Source organism: Micropterus salmoides, unplaced genomic scaffold (genome assembly GCF_014851395.1).
Source record: "Micropterus salmoides isolate LMB-PRFRI ecotype aquatic unplaced genomic scaffold, ASM1485139v1 Ms_hic_scaffold_1115, whole genome shotgun sequence".
Taxonomy (NCBI): domain Eukaryota; kingdom Metazoa; phylum Chordata; class Actinopteri; order Centrarchiformes; family Centrarchidae; genus Micropterus; species Micropterus salmoides.
The window spans coordinates 26155-41809 of NW_024040170.1; the positions used below are offsets into that span (position 1 = coordinate 26155).

The 15655-nt window shown below is 39.8% G+C and overlaps 1 protein-coding gene across 1 annotated transcript; it reads left to right on the plus strand.

Moving 5' to 3' along the window:
* Window positions 1-183: 183 nt before the first annotated feature.
* Window positions 184-15457, plus strand: LOC119898420 (GATOR complex protein DEPDC5-like). Its single transcript, XM_038712597.1, is given in 27 exon segments — window positions 184-453; window positions 1702-1769; window positions 1852-1939; window positions 2026-2072; window positions 3070-3155; window positions 3245-3328; window positions 3417-3466; window positions 4300-4369; window positions 5274-5352; window positions 5453-5514; window positions 5599-5668; window positions 5749-5821; window positions 7398-7501; window positions 7590-7664; window positions 8778-8912; window positions 9019-9080; window positions 9161-9234; window positions 9323-9392; window positions 9493-9529; window positions 10224-10344; window positions 12095-12136; window positions 12138-12316; window positions 12432-12632; window positions 12714-12849; window positions 12946-13037; window positions 13963-14022; window positions 15054-15457. Coding segments are annotated over 26 exon segments (2406 nt in total). The 5' UTR covers window positions 184-453; window positions 1702-1711; the 3' UTR covers window positions 15305-15457.
* The last annotated feature ends 198 nt before the right edge of the window (window positions 15458-15655 follow it).

Consider the following 15655-nt stretch of genomic DNA (forward strand, 5'->3'; position numbering starts at 1 on the left):
AGTAAAGGACTTGAATAATTCTCCCCCCACTACACATATGTACCTTAAAGAATTTGTGTAACACGTTTGTCTTTTTATCTAAAAGAAGCGAAGATGGGGGTTAGAGGGGTGAGTCCTCTTGCTTCCGTAATACACTCTCTGGACAACCGCGAACCAATCAAATCACAGCATTCATTGTTTTGGAGGAAGTACGACCAGTGTGAGCGAGCTAGTTAGCTAGCAAACTTGCTTTCTATTTTTCCACCCTCAAAACGGTGGTTTTAAAACTTATTTCAACTCTATGGATGTGGTTTCGTTTCAGGTAGTTAACTGTTGGCAAGCCGCCATAAAACTAAAAGAAGAATGATAAGTAGTTAACGTTAGTTCACTGGCTGTCAATTGTTTAGAATTAGCCACATGCTAGGTTAGCATACATCCCAGGGCAGTTTGAGCTGTTGGGGAGAGACTGCTGAGGTATATATATACATTTATATACCATAATGTATACCATAATGCGTAATGTATATAAATATATAGGCCTGAATGTTTTGTGTGTCTGTGTTTCTGAAGGTAACGTTACTGCTTTAAAAAAGCCTGGCTGGAAACTTCAGTAAATCAGTTTCAGCTACTTTTATTTCACTCAGAAGCCAACTTTCAGATTAGTTTTCTTAGCTCATCACTTTTCTACATAGACTTGTAACTTTACACATATCAACATGTAGAAGACAAAGAGTAAATAATATTAAATGAATGAAGTATATCGCAGTATTTGGCCTGAAAGCCAGTTGTTATTGGATTGAAAACGCCAATAATGGGAATTTTGTTAAGCTTTAAAATACAGAACAAATACATACCAAGGCATATATATTAGTTTGCTTTCAAATACTCTGTTGCAAGTAAATGTATGCAAGTATAATGTGGAAAATATACTTTAAGTATTAAAAGTAAAAGTACTCAATGCAGAAAAATATTCCCTGTGACTGTTAGACCAGTTGCCTATATATTATATCAAGATTATCATTATTCCTCTTATGTAAAAGCACAACTTTACTGTTGAAGTTGTTGAGCTCGAGCTCATGAACTATTTTGTATCGGAGCGCAACCAATTATTTTCATTATGAATTAATCTAATAATTTTTTCCATTTATCGATTGTTTGTAAAAAAAATAAAAAAATAAAAAATAAATCTGAAAATAGTGAGAAATGCCCTCACAATTCACCTGGAGTCCAAAGTGATGCCTTCATAATGCTTTGTTTTGTTAAACCAACAGTCCAAACCTAAACATCATTAACAAACATTTAAATAAATTAAATAATTAAAAGGAAAAGCAGCAAATCTTCACATGTGAAGCTGAAAACATGAAATGTTTGTGAAAAATGACGATTTAAATAGTTGCCAATTAATCGTATGTCAACAGACTAATCGTTTTACCTGTGCTTGTATAAACTGTTGACGAGTATAATTTATAACAAAACATCCTATATTTTAGTCTTTTAGTATGTTTTGTGTGTAAAAATCTTAATTTGCAAAGTAACTAGTAACTAAAGCTGTCAGATAAATGTAGTGAAGTAAAAAGTACAATATCTCCCTCTGAGATGTGGTGGAGTAGAAGTAGAAAGTGGCATGAAAATACTCAAATACCTCAAATTAAAGTAAATGTACTGTCCACCACTGTGCAACTTTGGCAAGTCTCAAATTAACCAAAGGTTTTGTTTCCTCAGCTGGTTCATTATGAAGACCAATAAGTCATACAAGCTTGTGCTGCACAAGAAAGGTTTTGGTGGAAGTGGTAAGCAAGAACTTAAAATTCTTGTATCCTAAATAAATGTTTCTCGTTTGAAAGTCATCAAATTAACTTTTCTTTTCAGCAGACGATGAGTTGGTTGTCAACCCAAAGGTTTTCCCTCAAGTCAGTCTGAGGGATATAATCGAGATCGCACACCCGACAGATGAATACAGGTCAGCTCGCATTATGGGTGATGTATTTTACATATTGTTTCATTACTGAGCCTATAATCTGGTATTGTCTCTTTTGAAATCCCCAGTCCTCTCCTGCTGCAGGTGAAGAGCCTAAAAGAGGACCTTCAGAAAGGTAAATATGTTAGGACACTGTATGCAGCAGCATGATGCTATATTGATATTGATGTCCTGATAAACAGTTGTGATCTATCTAACCTGAATATATTTGGGTGCTGACGTGTTGGTTGGTTAAGACAAGCAATCAGAAGACATCACCAACTGTGATAGTCCTTTTCATTGTCATTTTATAGACCAAACATTAATTGATGAATTGAGAAAGTATTTGGCGGATTAATAATAATCTGTAATAATGAAAATTACTATCTGTTGCAGTTACAAAGTGATTTACATGCTTGAATAAAAATTAAAACATTTCAAAGCAGATATTTTAAAGAGAGATTAAATCAATACAGTTAAATGGACAAATAGGACAAGCTAGAAATGGAAGGATGCACTAAAGTTAAGTATGATTTTAGAAGTGATTTAAAGATGTCATAGATCCTGCAAGCTTCAGGTTGTCAGGAAGGGCGTTCCAGAGCCGAGGGGCTCTGCCTGCAAACAGCCCGGTCACCTTTAGTCTCGGGCCGGGACTGCCTGTGGATCTGAGATTGCACTCTGGCTCATAGAGGAGCATCAATTCAGCAATGCAGCTAGGAGCATAACCACGAAGTGCTTTAAAAGTGATCGATAAAACCTTAAAATCAATTTTAAAACAAGTTGCCTGTGAAGGGAGGCTAAAACAGGACTGATGCGATCTTGTCTTCGTGTGTTAGTTAAATGTCGAGCGGCTGTGTTTTGCACTAGCTGAAGTCGTGGGGTAGTTTTTTGTCTCCGTCCTGAATACTCTGAATTACAATAATCCAGCCTAGATGAAACAAAAGCCTGGATGACTGACGGCTGCACATAGTGGTGTTTATTAAATTATAGGGTGTTTCTGTTATTTTGTCCACCTCATATACACAACACACAGACAAGTACATTGTAATATTCAGTCCATATATACTAGAAAATGAAACGGTTTATGATAGTTACCTTGCCCGTTAACTACAAGTGATGGACTTTTTGTTCAGAGACAATCAGTGTGGACCAGACTGTAGCACAAGCCTTCAAACTACGAGCCTACCAGGATGTCATTGTAAACATCGTCAACCCAAAGGTATGTTCACCGTGACCTCCTCTGCGTCTCCATCGTTTGTCATTCGAACAGAATCTCGCATCATCGTTGTTTTTTTTCTCTCTTGGCAGGATGTAACACTGGACCTGGTGGAGCTGACTTTCAAGGACCAGTACATCGGCAGAGGAGACATGTGGAGACTAAAGAAGAGCTTGGTAGGGCATGTGAAGGTGTGCGGTGTATAGTTATGTTATTTACACACATTTACGTGAGGATTTAATTGTTGCAATCTATTTTTCCCAGGTCAGCACATGTGCATATGTGACACAGAAAGTGGAGTTTGCAGGAATCAGGTACAAAGTATACGTTTCATTCTCCACACCCACTTTACGTAAATGCATTTAAAGTGACTTAAATGTGGAATAAACGTACACTGATTGAGCAGCACTGAAAGCAGCCAACAAACAGTACAGTGAGAAAAAAGGTAAAGGGGACAGTTATGGGGCTGAAACTTTATATATCCAAAGATGAGAGGCAAAAATTAAACCTTATTTATCATAGCCGTCGCTTGCCTTGTCTTTACGTACACAGTGGTGTTGATGACTGCAGGCTGTAGGATTTTTCTGTCACTACATTAGGTCTGACCCCTAATAGTCAAAGTTCGATGCTTCGATGGGCGGAGCCTGATTCGACTATCAATCTCACAGTCGAAGCGAAACAAGGATTGTGCCATTTTGTTGATATGGGGGTGCTCAACGTCTGACTTTACATAGAACCACCGGTTTTCTCCCAATATGTTAATATGCTGCCTATTACAATACACATTTCAACATACAATGCTGTAAATAAATCACCGTTGATGAACCACACAAAGAATATTACATCGTTTTTAAATAGTAGTCAAATAATAATGCGAAGTTGTTGGCTGCACAGCATGCACGCAAAACTCTGCACAAGACCGGTGAATGGCAGGCGAGCAGAGAGAAAAGGGTCAACAATAAGACTCAGTGTAGCTGGAAATGTACAGAGTAAGTTACGCTTGCAATCGCCGCACACAAACGCAGCACATGAATCGACCATCATTCCACTATAGGCAAGACGTGACAATTCTGATTCGACTATGTAGATCCTTAGTCTGGGACAGCCCTGCGCTACATGCATGCTTACCACATTTTTCATTCTCCAGAGCCCAGGCCAGTGAACTCTGGGTGAAGGGAGAGAAAGTGACATGCGGGTACATCAGTGAAGACACAAGGGTAAGAGCAGTTTGAAAAGCAGAGGCTGAAATGCACTGACAACACAGACACCAATCCATATAACTCAAGTATTCACTATCTATCGTGGCTTTTTTACTACGACCAAATAGACAGTAAAAGTCCACTAATCTGCAAGAGTCTATCTTAGCCTGACTTATGGCCACTTAACTTGGGTCCACATATCCCTAATCCACGAGTAACCAATGTACTTAAAATACACAAGAGTCAAGGAAAGGTTTGAGTGAACCTTATAATCGAGATTTTACAAAGGACCTGGTCCAAACTCCGCCTGTTTTCTCATTTCTTAAAACTTTTAAAACGTTTTGATTGCATACTGATATTAAAAGATCATACGTGAGCTGATACACGTGCACCTGGCTCCTTTTATAATCTTGCTGTAAATAGTCACTATAGCGTTTGTTTATGCTAGAGTCATTTGTCGTGGAAATTGTATCATGTTGGTGAGGGATTAAGCAAATAATTGAGTTACAACAAACTGTTGTCTTTGAAGAATTTATTAACAGAGAAGTACTAAAACACATATACTGGTCTAGAGACCTGCCGCCTAGGGCAGCTTCGGGCGTCTGGCCCCGAGCAAAGGGATGCATCATCATTTACGCAGTCTAGGTTTCTATGTTTTGGGGAACAGAGATCCTCTCTCGGCCTTGAATGAACACCAAAACAATCTGACAGCTCTGACCTAAACTCTAGTAAATGTGGACAGACTAACATAAGGAGTATAGAAGATAAAAACACAATACATATATCTATAAGACATAATAATAATAGTAATAATAATAATAATAGTTAAAGAACATACAGAAAAGATTACATGTAAGAGGACATACATTTCTTCCATAACATCATTCATTTCTGTTACATGTCTTGTGACCTTGTGACCCAGGTGGTGTTCAGATCCACATCTGCAATGGTTTACATCTTTATCCAGATGAGTTGTGAGATGTGGGACTTTGACATCTACGGTTAGTTGGACTTCATAACTTCATAAGTTTGTTAGTTTAGATTTGTTTTCAATGAAAGTTCTGATCTTGACCTCTGGAGGGGAATGTCTTTTGCTCTCAGGTGACCTCTACTTTGAGAAGGCTGTAAATGGTTTCCTGTCTGACCTTTTTGCCAAGTGGAAGGTAAGCAGTTTTTTCTTTTAGTCTGCCTCTGTTGTTATGGTTGTAAACTAAAACAGTGTTTTAATATTTAATGTTTAAAAACAGGAGAAGAACTGCAGTCATGAGGTGACAGTTGTACTTTTCTCACGTACTTTCTACAACGCCAAAACTATTGGTGAGTCTTCATTATCACAGCGATTAACTTATGATGCATGTGAATACATTTATCATTAATACAGTTTGCGTTTTTATCAGATGAATTTCCTGAGATTCTGAGAGGGTCCATCAGACAGGATCACGAGGGACGTTTTTATGAAGACTTTTACAGGTAACTATAGTTACTGTATGTAGCTTTTATTATTTTCCTTACTATAAGCTCATCTGAATTGAAACTGGACATCATTCACTCCATCTTCCAAACTTCCCCCTTTCAAGATAACCATACTTCCCATGCTGGACTACAGAGATGTCCTGTGCAGACTTGCTTGTAAAGATACCCTTGAGCGGCTAGATATTCTGTACTACTCTGCCATCGGGTTTGCCACCAATGCCCCTTACAAAACCCATCACCGCAATCTATACTCCTCCATAGGCTGGCCACCCCTGCATACTAGAGGAAAACCTAATTGGCTCACTTTCATTTCCAAACCACTCCTTGGTTTTCCTCCACCATACCTGAAAAATTGCTCCTCTGTGTATAATATGCAGTCGTCTAACCATACACAACTAAAAGATCTAAAAGGAAATATTTTGTTTGGTCGCATATGGCCTTCTGATTCTCCGCATCCAATGATTGGAATGACTCACAAAAATCCCTAAAACTTGACCATTTTATTTCTATTAACAGCTTTTAAGAACGATATTGTGGACATTTCCAAACACACGTGCAAGTGCGTCCTCCACAAGCAACTATAATAATTCATGAAATGTTTTTATGCTTGTGGAAAACTGTCCTTTAGCCTTTCCTTAGCTTAAGACACTATAGTGGCTATTTAAGTGTGTGTGTGTGTGTGTGTGTGTGTGTGTGTGTGTGTGTGTGTGTGTGTGTGTGTGTGTGTGTGTGTGTGTGTGTGTGTGTGTGTGTGTGTGTGTGTGTGTGTGTGTGTGTGTGTGTGTGTGTGTAACTAGATAAATGAAACAGTAACGTGTGTGTGTTAAAATAATAGCATATAAGAATATGTTAAAATTAACACATTATCTATGTATTTAATAAATACATAGATATGTGCGTGTGTGTATTATAATAATATATTGAAAATTTAAATAAATAAATAAATAAAACCATAAATGGGCGTGTGTGTTATTATAATAATATATTGAAAATTTTAATAAAATAATTGATAAAACCATAAACGTGCGTGTGTGTTATTATAATAATATATTGAAAATTTAAATAAAATAATAAATAAAACCGTAAACGTGCGTTTGTGTTATTATAATAATATATTAAACATTTTAATAAAATAGATAAAACCGTAAACGTGTGCGTGTGTACATTAATAGAACAACAATTAATGAATTCATAAAAAATAAAAAAAACTAGTAAAACAATCAGTATCTAATTTGAATCAGAATCAGTTCAGTTATTTATCAGTCTGAGTTTCCACTGGTTGTCCTCACTTCAAGGCATGAGGACATATATATATATATATATATATATACACTAGCACTCACTCAAAGTTATTTATTCTGTCTGCTACACTGCATTGTTTATTCCCCTACTGTACCTCCTTTTTTAACCTCTTGCCTTGTCTGTTATCCACTCCCCCCTCCCCTTCAGAGGCTAACCCCCTATTGCCAGGCCGCTCTTGTAAATAAGAAGTTGTTTTGAAGTGTCCTGCCCGGTTAAATAAAGGTTTAATAAATGAATGCAGACCGGGTGACGGAGGCTTTTTGTCGATCAGGGTCGTGGCTCAGAACGAGAGACGGGACGAGTGGACGTCATTACTGGTCACTATCAAGAAGCTCTTCATTCAGTATCCTGTCCTGGTGCGGCTGAAAGAAGCAGGTAGTGAACGAGTCGAGCATCTGGCTGATTAATGGATCAGGTGCCAAAATGTTGTCAATAAAATAATGTTTATTCACTTTCATGCTAGATGGTTTTCCTGTTGGTTACAACTCCACTGCTGCTCAGGGAAACTACCTGGAGGCCATAAACCTGTCCTTTAATGGTAAGTAGTCTAATAGCTCTCAGAAAATAAAATAAATTCTTAAAAGCAGCTTTATTCAGGTAAAGATTAGTCAAGATTAAAGTTATTGCATGTTTGTTGTGTACATTTTGCAGCTATACTAAGCATACACAGATAACATATGTGGAAAATTACAATTCTTCCTGTTCGGACTGGCCATTAAAAGTTCCCTTTCTAAAGTGATTTCAGTGTAGAACCCCTTGTTCTTTTTCTGTGCAAAGATGTATTCCACAGTTTAACTGAAGTTAATACGAGGCTTCAGCCATCTGACTTAGACAAATCAAGTGTGTATCTTAGACAGCTCATTCTACCGAACTGCCCTCCTGCACCACGGAGCTCCCAAAATGCAGGGTTACTTGTGGTACTTAGGGTCTCTGGAAGTAGAATGGGAGCCAGAGGCTTCAGCTATCAAGGATGTGAAGTCACATCTCCATATGGAAGAGCAGGCTTAACACTTTTCGTTTCAACACAGCTTATAGTTAGGCCTATGGTATTTTTTTGATTTCTTAGCAATTTTATAATTATTTACTATCTTGTTTTTTTTCACCATTACGTGTTTTATTGTACTATTTTATTTTGTGTACCTTTTATAATGTGTGTGTGTTTTTTTTTTATATATCTAACGTTGCTATTAATAACTTTTGTGTGTCTCTGTATTTTATTTTGTAAAGTGTACTGAGTGACAACGTCAGGGTGATTTTATACTTTTTTTATATATATATTTTATTTTATTTTTACACTTTTCAACCAACATTGGGGGTAGTCGACATCACAGCTGGTGAGGACAAATCTTACATTAAAATGAAGGTGGTAGAAGAAGAATAAAAAAAATATATAAATAAATTAAAAGAAATTATTGATACATATTTATACTAATAAATATACACATACTTATCCATATGTATGTGATTTTACACTTTAAATAAACCTGACTTGACAATGTTATGATCTTTTTAGAACTAAAATGCCCTCTTTTAAGTTCCCCGGACAGTGTTTGTTTATTTCTGTGTGGGGGATAATAACAAAAGGAGCTTTTGCAGTAAAACATTTGAATATATCAGTGGTCACATATGACAATCACTGTGTCTCCGACAGTGTTTGACAAGCACTACATCAACCGTAACTTTGACCGCACTGGCCAGATGTCGGTGGTCATCACGCCGGGGGTGGGAGTGTTTGAAGTCGACCGTCTGCTTATGATTCTCACCAAACAGCGGATGATCGACAACGGTGAGTGTGATAAAACTAACACGTAGCATAACTTACTTGTAAACAGAATTAAAGGATCGCTGTGTGAATTTAAAGATGTTGCTGACACACGCTTTTCCCTCTTCAGGTATTGGGGTAGACTTGGTGTGTATGGGGGAGCAGCCACTGCACGCAGTACCGTTATTCAAGGTAACACGTTCAGAGTGTCAGTCTTTGTAGGTGCGTGAGGCGAGATACCTGTTGGTTACTGATGGTTATTCTCTCTGTAGCTGCACAACAGGACTACACCTGGAGACTCTCGTGTGGGAGACGACTATAACCTTCCTCACTGGATCAACCACAGGCAAGAAAACTGACTGACTGATAAGAAGATGAATTCAAATTTTATGCAAAGGTGAAACTGATGGCATCTTTTTCTTCCACACTCGCAGCTTCTACACCTCCAAAAGTCAGAACTCATGTAGCTCCTTCACCCCTCGGATCAAGCTGGCTGGCCGTAAGGTACATTCGCGTATTTGCAGAGCTGTTGTTTCACTTAAATAAAAAACATTTGATGTTTTATCATTTCATTAAAATTACCTTTGTCTTTTTTTTTTTAAAGCCTCATGCTGAGAAATTCAAGAGCAGCAAGGACCAAAGTAAGTTGTGACCCTTTATCTCTCTGCGCTCCATTTAATTTCTTGAAGCGTGATTTAGATAATGACTTCATGTTTAGGCATGCTAGCCAGTAGTCAATAATGAAATGTCAACTATCACATGGATTGAAATATGGTACAATTTGCCCAGAGGTTGAATCCTAATGACAAGCATGGACTGGCACATACTTTGTACACATTCATGACTTTCCCTCTATCATGACCATGAGGTTGACATTTGAGGTTTTTAGTGAAATGTTTCAGCCACTGCTGGATGGATTGCCGTGCATATCTCCTTCCAGATGAATTATACTAACTTTAACTTCACATCCAGCGCACAAGATTTTAATTTGCCCAATACTTTGTTTGGTTTATGACCAAATACCTGAAGACTAAAGATATTCACATCAGCCTCTATATGCTAATTGCCAAATGTTAGCATGCTAAGACGCTGTACTAAGATAGTGATCATGGTACAGATTACACCTGCTTAGCATCAGCCTGTTAGCATTATCATTGGCATCATGTTAGCATCGAGGATGTGGTTAGCATGCTGAACTTAGCTCAAAAGCGTCACTCTTCAGCCTCACGCAGCTGCTCGCTGGGCTGCAGACTTAGTCTTGTTAATTTAGCAAAGCGTGAAGCACATCATTCATTTTTCTCATTCTCCAACCCTCCACTTCATGACCTTGTTCAGCTCTCTGTGCTCCAAAGGACTCTGAAAACAGCCTGCCTATACAGGTGGACTACGACGCCTACGATGCTCAGGTCTTCAGACTACCTGGTCCTTCACGAATTCAGAGGAGCAGCAACTTCAGGTATCAGACTGCTTAGATAACAGCGCAGCTGTTCTTATTGCGTCTACCCCTCCCAACTGTCTATATGAAAGGAGGTGGAGTTGCCATTTTTTTTAAGTACTCCCTCCATTGCAAGATGTCCTATGGAAATTAAGCTTCTTCTAGGGAAATAAAGTACAGCGCTGTGGTTGCAGGTGGAAATGCGAGGGGAGACCGGTGTTGTAGTTGTTAAAGGACTTTTGTCTCAGCAGGACCTGGAAAAATTTGTCCATGCATTTATCTCCAGTCGACTCGACTACCTTAACGGTGTCTTTATCGGTCTCCCTAAAATATCAGACAGCTGCAGCTGATTTAGAACGCAGCTGCACTAAGACCAAAAAAGTGGATCACATCACTCCAGTTCTGAGGTCTTTAATACTGGCTTCCTGTCTGTCTGAGAATTGAGATCTTCTGCTTCGTTATGAACCATCCAGACCTCTCAGGTCGTCTGGGATCAGGTCTGCTTTCTGTCACCAGAGTCAAAACTAAAGAAGGAGAAGTTCAGTTTTTATGCTCCACATATCTGGAACAAACTCCCAGAAAACTGCAGGTCTGCTGACAGTTCTTTTAAATCAAGACTGAAGACTTTTCTTTTTGCTACTGGCTTTAATTAAATCAAATGCGAGGGTTTTGACTAATACCTTATCCTGCACTTTAACTTGTACCCTCCTGTTTCATCTTTTTGTTTTATTACATTTAGCCTACATTTACTCATTTGGCAGACGCTTTAATCCAAAGCGACTTACATTTGAGTAACAACATACAAGCATCAAAAAACAATCAATACAGCACGAGATCTACATGTGACAATAGTTACTAGTAAGATCTAATAGCACGTATTGCACCAATGGTGTAAATACCTAGGGAAATAAGTAAGAGTTAACAAAACAGTGCAGTCAATGCAAGAGACTTGTAAGGGGATAGAAGAAGAAGACACAGGAAGTGCATGTAAGAGGAAGAGTTTTCAGGAGCTTCTTGAAGTTAGAGAGGGACGCCCCTGCTCTGATGGCGTGTGGTAGCTCGTTCCACCATCGTGGTGTCACAGATGAGAATAGCCGGGACTGGATTGCTTTGTGTGAAGGGACGGCAGAGCCAGGCGGCGTTCGTTGGAGGAGCGTAGTGGTGGAGAAGGAACGTAAGTTTGTATTATGGAGTTTAGGTAGATGGTGCAGACCCAGCAGTCACTCTGTATGCAGCATTAGCCGGTGAATAGGGTGACCAGACGTCCCGAAAAATTCGAGACAGTCCCGAATTACGATCAGTTGTCCCGACTCCTGTCCGGTTTGTCCCGAAAATTAGACTCACAAACATGGGTTTTGATTATAGCCTAATTAATCAATAAATACTGATCGTTGTGTAGTTCTCTTGCTTCAGAAGGGGTTGCAGTTATCTGTACATTGTGTCAACAGCGTTGTTATAGCAAATAAATAACTCCCCTTTTTTGTTTTTTTGTGGTTAGTGGAAGTTACAGTCGCAAAGACAGGGAAAGTTTAGCTACAGGCAGCCACTATGGGAAAATAAATTCAATAAAGGTTTATTTATAGCGCAAATTAACAACAACAGTTATCTCATAGCGCTCATAAAAGAGCCGGTCTAGACCGTACCGTGACAGACGGGTGACTTCATGCACAAAAATAATTAATTTTAGCTTTGTGTGTTGATTTTCACGTGTGTTAATGTTCATTGACACCGAATGTGCCGGTAATACCAGTAATGATTGTGCGTCTCTCAGGATGGGTCGAGACAAAGAGACGAGCGGGAGGAAGAGCTGGGGCTGTGGATGTCAGCACAGGCATAGGCACGTCTCCTCCCCCTCGCTCTGGAGGTCCTGAGGAACAGCGTAGCCTGGCCTCTGATGATAGTCTGGGCCCCGTGTCCAACATGCTGCTTATACCCCGCATGCCTCTTGTCCAGTATGAAGTCAGCAGCTCCCTGGGTTACACCAGCACCAGAGGTAACTCCTCCAGAGCTTAAGGGACAATGTCTACAAGGCATGTGATAAAATGTGCTTCACCTCTTTCCTCTCTCCTCCCATTATCGGTGTCTTGTTTTGTTTTTCTGCTGTTCAGAGTTGTTGGAGAAGATGATGGACTCTCAGCGGGACTCCAGTGCACCGGGCAGGTTCACAGTGGGAAGTGCTGAGTCCACCCTGCACATCCGTCCTGGAGGTTACACCCCTCAGAGAGCACTCATAAACCCCTTCACCCCATCCAGGATGCCCATGAAGCTCACCTCAAACCGGCGGCGTTGGATGCACACCTTCCCTGTCGGTGAGGGGACACAGAGTTTTTAATCAAAACTAAGTTCGAGGATCCACATGTCACACTGTGTGTACCGTTGTTGTTCTTCAGGTCCTTCTGGAGAGGCAATCCAGATCCATCACCAGACCAGACAGAACATGGCTGAACTGCAGGGCAGCCAGCAGAGGGATCCTGCCCACACCTCTGCTGAGCTCCTGGAGCTCGCCTATCACGAGGCCACTGGAAGGTTAAACCCTACCTACCACAAGGAACAAAAATTTGTAAAGAACGTTAGCTTGAAGACAGCGAGAGGTAAATGCTTTTATTTATCTTTTTATTTTAGGCGAACAGCCTTTAGACAAGCAGGAGAGAACAGCCTTTACATCGGTGGAGGGATAGAAGAGTTCACTGGAAGTCCAGGGAGCAACAACAGTGGTGATGTGTCTACTCAAAAATACTTAGTGTTTTAACTCTGCTTCATACTTACTGTAAATGTTGTAGCTCTGCTTTATTTGCAATGATAAAAGAAGCACACCAGATGTGTGACAGAGAAGCTTTTTGGTAATTTGTTGATGAAAAAGTACATATAAAAAATTACCAGAGGCTGGTGATATTTTTTCTTTCTTTCAAATCCCATGCGATGAGCCAAATCTGATGAACTGATCTACTAATAATTATTGTTTGTCTATCTGAAGCCTTATATATCTTATTCAGTTTAAAGGTAATATAAAAGGCAGGGAGGGGGGAGCAGTGACCGATGGTGCATTCATGTGGTGTCGGAATAATTGGAATTTGTTTTTTCCCACTTAAATCTTTATTGCAAAAAGATGAATAAAGTGTACATGGGACTTAAAGAAGTATAAAACAGAACAGTATACAAATATATAAGAAGACACAAATAATAAAAACTTTGCCTGGGATAGTCTATATTATGTAAAGATATTAAAAGAGGACCATATTTTGACAGTTTTCACAGCCTTTTTGATGCTGAATTTAGAAATTAAATTGATATAAGAAATTGTAGTTGTCTGCGTGTTTTTGATTAATTGATTAATCAGTTAGTTCACAGAAATATTCTGACAATCGGTTAATCTTTTAATTTATTTTACAAGCAATAATGCCCAAATGTACTGGTTCCGTCTCCTCAAATGTGAGGATTTCTTTGTCATATCTTCTAGTAAATGACATATATTTTGGTTTAGACATTTTAACACATTCCCTTTGGATTCTGGGAAACTAGGATGGGTGTTTTTATTTATTTATTTATTTTTACTGCCATTTGATGTTACATAGACTAAATGAGTAATCAATTGAGAAACTGAATTGAATAATGATTATAATGTTTTTAATTTCTGTACAGGAACTATAACCAACCGAGGCTCCACATTTGAAGACGTTTCCGTCAGTGGTGCCGATCCAAGTGAGTCCGTCCTGCCCTTACAAATAACAAAAAACATGTCTGTTGTCGCAAACATTGTCATGCGGCCGTAACGTAACAGGATCAAGTTGAAATTCTTAATCACCAAACTGATGATAGCAACAATCCTTGTGAGGTGTCTTAAACCTGTGAGAGCTTTGGCAGGCAGGTTTCTGAACTGGGCGTCTGTCTCCAGGGGTCACAGGTATAAAATACTCTTTACAGGTCATGTGGCCTGGGATTACCCTCTCCTCCTCCTCCTCCTCCCTCTGTATCCTCACTTTCACTGCCTGATTCTTTTCTATCTCTTTCTCTGGGCCTCCTGTTGATCTTAATTCTCATGATAAACCATTACCAGGTCTTAAAATTCTCCGCCCATAATTTTCCTGTTTGCATTCAACAAGTCTTTTGTCTCATTCCTGCATGGCGGTAGTATGGCGGTATTCCTCTGGACGGATTGTAAATTGTGGTGCTTCTGTAAAAACAAATCTGTCTTGCTCGGAATATTTTTATATGTTTAAGAAATTTGCTCACCATCTGTATGTTTGCATGATGTGATTTCTCTGCTTAAATTCACTCACTTAAAGTCACTTTGCAGTTCACACCTTGGCTGAGCTCAGGACACATTTTTTACTTGCTTGTGAGTGATGCTCATCACAGACTGACTGTCACAGGGGCCACAATCTGCATGTTTGATCACTGCTCCACCACTACAGGCCCCTCAGAAATCACCATCAGGGGTGAACAAGGCCAGTAAAAGTAACAATTTCCTTGTTTTTTCTTTCCCCTCTCGTCTACTGTCTTTTTTAAATTTATGTTTGTGTCTTCATCCTCGCCTTTTCTTTTCCATCTTCGTGTCCTCATCCTCTCCCTTCCTTTCTTTCTTATCTGCCCCCCATTTGTGCTTCCCCTTCCTCTCTGTATCCACCCCCGCCCCACACACATGTACCGCCTACTCTGGGTACATGCATGTGTCTTGCTGTGGGGATTTTTTTTTGTGTGTTTGTGTATGTATGGTGTGGGTGCTCCTGAAGCCCTGCTGCTGTCTGCGCCCCCGACAGTGCCCAGCTTCTGCTGCACAGTGGGGGTGGACTGGAAGTCTCTGACCACACCAGCCTGTCTGCCCCTCACCACCGACTACTTCCCCGAACGCCAGGCGCTGCAGAACGACTACACTGAAGGCTGCTATGACCTGCTGCCGCACAGCGACCTGGAGAGGTGGGCAACATCCTTTCTTCACAGTGAAACTGTCTATAGCCAATCACACTGCGCCTGCTACTGCTAAAGACACTCAACAGCTATTCATGAGTTCAGATACCCAAGGGTGTGGTTTTCCACTGGAGATCGAGGGACATATCTGTTCTCTTAACGTCCAGTAAATCAATCTTGATCAGATTGATACAAGCGCTGATACACTTACCTCAGTTTCCACTTACTACCATAAAGCTGAAGGAGCAGCTGTGAGTTGTGCATATATAGTCCGTCCTATTGCCTTGCTGGAGTTTTTTGCAGCCCTTCGCAGCCAGAAAAGAAGACTGCAGCAAAACTGGCACTTGCTGTTATTTTCTGCACCAGTTCCCGTGTTTCTATGCATTGTTGAGTTGGTTAAGTTGGCCTTTTGGCTGCAAGTCTTCAA